The 6,913-nt window shown below is 32.0% G+C and overlaps 1 protein-coding gene across 1 annotated transcript; it reads left to right on the forward strand.

Moving 5' to 3' along the window:
• The first annotated feature begins 1,043 nt into the window (after positions 1-1,043).
• LOC115991091 (serine/threonine-protein phosphatase 7 long form homolog) lies at positions 1,044-4,763 on the forward strand. Its single transcript, XM_031114837.1, has 3 exons — positions 1,044-1,354; positions 1,480-2,016; positions 4,692-4,763. The coding sequence occupies exons 1-3, from the start codon at positions 1,310-1,312 to the stop codon at positions 4,761-4,763; spliced, it is 654 nt and encodes a 217-aa protein (XP_030970697.1). The 5' UTR covers positions 1,044-1,309.
• The last annotated feature ends 2,150 nt before the right edge of the window (positions 4,764-6,913 follow it).

Raw genomic sequence — 6,913 nt, forward strand, 5'->3', positions numbered from 1 at the left:
GCTCTCGCTTTGTACTTTCCCTCTTGCTCACGCTCTGTACTTTCACTCTCGGTTTGCATCTTCAGTTTGGAATCACAAGGTATCTCTCCTTATCTCAAAATTTGTTTGAGCATTGGGGGGTTAGGGTTATTTGTGGGTATATATCGGTATTTGTGGTGTAATTTTTGATTTTTTTTTTCATGAACATTTTCATGTGTTATTAGAGTAATCAGTCATTGTAGGACACAGTTAGTGTTCTCATTGAGGCCATATTTGATTTGTGAGACTGAGTAGGTTACTTAGAATATATGCGGAAAATTCCTATTAGTGTGTAGAGGATCCATGGCTGAGCCTAAATTTTTTTGGGACCTGATATTGTTGAATAATGAGTAGGATGCTTGGACTATTAAAGTGAGGGTTGATTTTAATAATGTAGAGAGACTTTCATTTTAGAAATTTCTTCCATTTGAAACTTGTGGCTTTCTTATTTATTTATTTAGGGGTGAAAATGTTTTATCTTGTATGCTGATGTATTCTATTTCTATTAGCTCAATATGTTGTAATCTACTTAACATTCTAAAGTTTAATTCTTTTTTTTTTCTTTTTCTTTTTTTATGAAATCAATGAAGGTTGCATTAGATATATATTATTGCCATTTTTAGTCAAATTTGTTTATAGTTAAAAATAAATAAATAAGAAGAAGAAGAAGAAGAAGAAAGTTTATGTATTTGAAGTGAATTTTCCCCTGATTGCTGTTGTCACCAAATGCACGATAACCCTTAGATGTTCAAGTAAAAGATGTGTGTTTGGGTTGCATAATACCTATTAAAAGATGCATAATACTTTTAACTTCTAATTGTGAACTGCCATACCAATTTCAAAGATCATTCTTGTAGTTTAGACACCCTGCCCATTGTAATGCCATGACTTTGTTTACCTACCAGGTATAAACACATCCAAAACAAATGGCTTCACTTTACCCTAATGCAATTCTCTTTCTTTTAAATTTGCCAATAAACTATAACATAAATAACACTTTTTTCTTTGTCTAGTAGTTCATTGAATTTGCTTGTAAGGTATATAGCCACTCTCTCTTGAATGAAATTCAAGCTTATAAAAGAAATTTATTAAAGAAAAAGCATGAACTCAATTATGTGAATTTTCCTCATGTGTCATGCTCCTTAAAAAGAGAATTAGAATGTTTATGCTTTGCATTTGACCTAATGGGCCAATAGTCACTTAATAGGCCATTAATCATCTTTAATTTATGCCAGATATGGACCCACATCGAGCGAGACCCTCTATAGGGACTGTCTTGACAAGGTAGGCTATGCATCGTTCAAGTTTACTTTGGGATGCTCCTTTGGCAAGCGAGGTATGCACTTGTCCAAAATCGTAGTCAATATATGTAGTAGAAAGATTTTTGGCATTTAAGTTTGAAGTGTAATTATTACGTGCTTAGTGAATGTTATTATTAATACTAAGCTGCTCTGTTTGCAGGAAGTGCTAGGTGTACTAACTTGTCGTCACCGAGAGAAAGGTCTGTTTGAAGGTGGGTTAGATTCAAGGATTGTCGCTTATATCACAGATGTGGGGTTAGATGGGCTACTTTGGGTCCCACATATGGACCTTGACCATGCATTAATCATGGCGTTGGTGGAGAGATGGCGGCCGAAGACGCACTTATTCCACTTGCCCCACAGTAAGATGACCATCAAGCTACAAGACATGGAGGTTATAATGGGGGTACTTGTAGATGACTTGTCGGTGGTGGGATTTACCCGTATGGACGATTGGGGTGAACTTTGCGCCGAATTGCTAAGGCATAGGCTGCCAAACAGACAAGTCGGTGCTGGTAAGAACACTGTAGTGATGGAAGGGCCAAGGGTAAAAGCCAAATGGCTCGAGGAGAGGTCTAGCAACCCTCTCCCGGCTGACGCCACTGAGGTGCTTGTGCAACAGTATGCTCGGTTCTACATATTGGGGATGTTAGGTAGTATGCTGTTTATGCTGTTGGAGGTGAATTTTGACAAATTCGTCATTGAATTATATCTTCTTCTTATATCCTCTATGCTTGTAAAATTTTTAGAAAATTAAAAATCAATAGTTATGTCATCAATAAATTGTTTAAATTGTAAGTTTTTGTAGTTAAAATTATACATAAAATATAAACTTATAGATCATATAATAAATAATATCCAATTGACATAAAATTTAACATGTGTATTAAGAACCTAAAGAACATGCAATTCAACAGTTAGATTTTCAAAATATGTTGTAATTTTTATTTTATTGAGTAAGGTTATAGTCTTAGGCTACAACCAATTTTTTAGCTAAACCTTGTGGTGCTATATCTAGAGAACAAAAATCATTGAACAATAATAAATTTATTGACATTAAAGTAAAGAATTCAACTAAGAAAGTCTTTTGTAATTAAATAAAAAAAATTTGGATTCAATAATTAGGAGCGTATGCTTGAAACTCTATCAAAAAAACTTTAAAAAAATATGTTACCACTATTTATTGAAACAAATGTTACCACAACTTATTGAAACATATGTAACCATATGAGGTTTTTTTTTTTTGGTAAAATAATAATATGTTATATGATTTTTTTTATTTAATTTTTATTTCTCTAAACTAAATGGGCAAATAAAGAGTGAATTTACCATTTTTAAAAAGTCTTAGTATTACTTAATATTAACCCAAACATCAACAAAGATTTTTGTTTTTTACACTTAATTCAAAGTCAAAAAGCACCATCTACTATTATAACATCATCATAAATTTAACATTTTTACAATTACAGCTCAATTTTCTTTTTCTTTCATTCTTTTTCAAAAATATAAAAAATAATAATAATTTTTTTTCCTGATTTTGTAGGCTTTATACATGAAAAGGATGAGGCCCCTTGACGAGGCTCACAAATTTATGAATGAAAATGAGTGTTTTTATGGTTTTTTTTTTTGGGTGGTATAGTGATTGGAATTATGGAATCCAATCATTCCCTTAATCGTTTTACCAAGACTCAAAGGCCAGGACTCAAATTTTTTTCCACATTATCTTGGCTAACAAGTTTCATTTTGCGTCGTGTTATCTCATCTCGAAGTCTGGGGTAATTTTTCTTTCATTGTTTATAAGATTACCCCCACTTACCTCATACATGTTGGAGAGAAATGCCACCTAAAATTCAAGGGGCTTGGCTAGGTTCAAGAACTTCTGAATAATAATGGGTATTTTTAAATCCTTTTACCTAGCCTCCAAATCAACGGTAGCTTATCTTTCTTATATATTTTGAGGGGTAGCCATGGCACTTACCCTGTATATGTTGGGGAGAAATTGCCACCTCAAATTTGAGGCGCCTTGATCAGGTTATTGACCATTTGGATGACGATAAGTGTTTTTGTATCTTTTATTCCTAGAATTTAACTCTGGAGTAACTTCTCTTTGTTTCCTAGATTTTGTACCTTAAATTTGAAACACCTTGGCCAGGCTCATGAAATTTTGGATGACAATGGATGGTTTTACATCTTTTTTCTTAGATTCTAACTCTGGGATAACATATCTTTCCTACAATTTTTTTTATAAGGAAAAAATATTCACAAATTATGATAAATACATTATCATTCTATTAAAGAATTCATTAAAAAAATATGTTACCACTTTATAGTTAAAACATATGTATTTTTTGCTAAACATATGTTACCGCAAGAAGCTAATAAAAACATATGTTACAATTTGAGATTTTTTTGACTAAAATAATACCATTTCATAAGTTTTTTGGATTTTACATGTAGAGCACCGGTTGGAGGCCACTTTTGTTATTTGTTGTGCTAAAATTGCATTTGGTGTGTTTTAGCACATCGAATGCTAATGCTCATAAGTACTAGGTGCATACTTTGGTTCAGAGTGACTAGAATATATGAAGAGTACAATTTAGCATATAACAAAACAACATGGATCTTCCTATGAAGAAGAGAATTAAAAATTCAAGAATTGATTTGAGTGCATGTTGGCCTCAAAATATTTTGGTTGTTGAAAACTAAAATAGAGAGAGAAACATCCAATTTGGGAAACAGGGAGAATGCAGATGGGAAACAATTTGATGCTTCCCCAACCTAGGTAAATGGTAACCTTGACTAAGTGGAAACTATTCTAATACCCACAACAAAGCAAGTTCCTACATCCAAAGGAACTCCTACAAGAACAAACATGAAAACAAAAACATCATAAAGTGACACTAAACCAAAAACTCGTACACTGTGAGTCTCTGACTATCCTCAAAATACCATTGGCACATTTAAGTAACAATTATCCTTAAGACTACTCAATATTTTTATTTATCTTCCCCTAAAAGTAATGTACTCGGTGAAACCGAACATTAGTCTTGGGACTTTCCTATTGAAAGAGTTGCAGTTTTGAACCCCAAAAATGGTTTTCAATTCCCATCACCGGAAAGCATTCACGAAAGCCATCAAGGAATCAACATATGATGCTTCCATTGCCTGTTCAAAATTCATACAAAATCCAATTAGAGTAATCCAGATATTATAGGTAAAAGAATTCTCAATTGCCCGCAACATTGTTTACCTGGCAAAACTAGCGCCATGGTGCATATATTATCCATTTAAAAAATAAAAATAAAAAAAAAATAAAAAAAAAACACATTGAGAATGTTGTAAAATTAATTTAAATTTTTGTTGTGTTATTAGAAAGACACAATGTGGGTTCCAAGTATGGATTTACATGTGGAGACCATTGATGTGAGAGAAAAGTTGCATTGAATAATTAGTTAATTACACATATATAAGAAATATAAGCTCCAAGACCATCCACCTTTATGTGCAAAAAAAAAAGAAACGTAATTATTGAGTGCATATAATAATTTCCAATTAATGGAATGAAATAAGTGTTTTTTCACTTATTTTTTTACAAGAGATTAATCATATTGGGAATTGCAACTAGTTGGGTCAAATGCTCAACAGAAACAAATCTAGTGTTTTCTTTACTAAACATCACAGTCAATCTCGGAGATCCATTAAGCAAGTCCTCCAAATGAAGGGGCTTAAACAAGTCGATGTTTATTTTGGTGGCCCCTTATTCCTGTCTAGATCACCTTTAAAAGACTTCAAATATATTCAGATCGGCTACAGGCTTGCAAGGTTGGCCCTCGTACATTTTGGGGTCTTAGGCGAGGATTAAAATGAGGCTTTTTTTTTATGCATTAATTAAATTAATATTTTTATATTATAATATATTTAATTTAAAATCTATTTTTCTTGCCTTTTAAGATGCAAATTGACTAATTAAAGTTTTGTATTCAAGTTCTTCTAACATCTCATTTTCAATCAATAATATAGCTAATCCACTTAATCTTTCTTGGGACATTGTTGATCTTAGCTAGATATGATTTTATTAATTTTAATTTTGAAAAACTTCAATCTGCAGAAGCAACTGTAACAAGTATTGTTAGTAAAATTCTATAAGCAATGCATGTATTTGGAAATGAATCTAACATTTTTATATAATTTAGTATGTCAATTGGAGTGTAGTCTTTTATTTGTAAAATTTCTTTAAAAACTTTTAACTCTGAAAATAAATCTAAACCATCAATATTATAATAAACATCATGTTTGAGGAAAGATTCACGTTTAAGATAGTATTTTTGCAAACTATCATCATCTAGTGATTTCAATTTCTTAAAGTTAAATAGAAAAACCAAAAATATCTTCATATATTTGAAATTGTTCAAACCTATTCTCAATTGAACTAATTGCTTTATCTACTATATATAAGAAACAATCCATTCTAAAAGATTCTTCAGCATATCGTGTTGTCTCATTATGAATATTTTCATTAAATTGTTTCTTTCTATGAATTATACGTTTCTTAGAAATATAGGTTCTATTTCTATTTCAGATACAATTTTAATTTTTAGATGAATTCATAGCATATGTTAATCTATTTTCTCTATATCATTTATAATAAGAAATGAGGTCTTTTAATTGATCTATAGCAAGTTTTGAATTTTGTTCTGGAAGTAGTTCTGAATTGGCCATGGGAATGAAATATTCCAATACCGGTGTGTGCAGATGCACCGTTTTGGGGTTATGCGTCAGACACACACTTTAATATATATATATATATATATATATATTAGAGTAATTAACAAAAAATATTGTTATTACTTTTTACTATAATACTTCTTTCTTCTTAGTTCTTCATACTCTCAACTTTGTCTTCGTCTTCTTTCTTCTCAATTTTTCTCTCTTTAGAGGTTAAGGATGATAATTTTGGGATAATTGATTTTGTTTAGACCAAAGAATTTTTTTGGGTTCCAATGTTTAGAAGGATATTCCAGATTTTTTTATTCTTTGGTCACAAAGATGTATCATATTTTTTGGAATTTCATCTGAAACTAATTTTCTTTTTCAACTACCCCTTCTTTTTCAAAATTTTAGGGCCTCCTTCCACTTGAGGGTCTTAGGCAATGTACCCTCATCGATTCAATGGCCCAAAACTCTACCGACATGTTGTGTCATCCTTCAACATCCCCACCAAGATTTGTGATCACCTTGACATAGCTTCAAGGACCATGGGATAAGCTCTGCCTTCCAAAAGGTAAAGACGGTCTTGGTCTCAAAAAATCCAAAGACAATAATAGAGCAGTACTTGGTAAAACTAGCTTGAATGGTGGCCTCTAAAAGAGAGAGTTTATTCATGACCATACTGAGGGCTAAATATAAAGTTTAGCAAGATTGGCTCGGCAAAGACCCACCCAAATCAGCCTCTCCAATATGGAAAGCTATCAAGGGTGTAAAAGATATCATCGTTAAGGGTGCTTGTTACCTTGGGTACCTTGGATTCAAGGCTTCAAGCCTCAACCCAAGCTGGAAATCTCTGCCCAAAATTCGCTGATAATTTATTATCGTTT

Source organism: Quercus lobata, chromosome 5 (genome assembly GCF_001633185.2).
Source record: "Quercus lobata isolate SW786 chromosome 5, ValleyOak3.0 Primary Assembly, whole genome shotgun sequence".
In the NCBI taxonomy this organism is placed as follows: domain Eukaryota; kingdom Viridiplantae; phylum Streptophyta; class Magnoliopsida; order Fagales; family Fagaceae; genus Quercus; species Quercus lobata.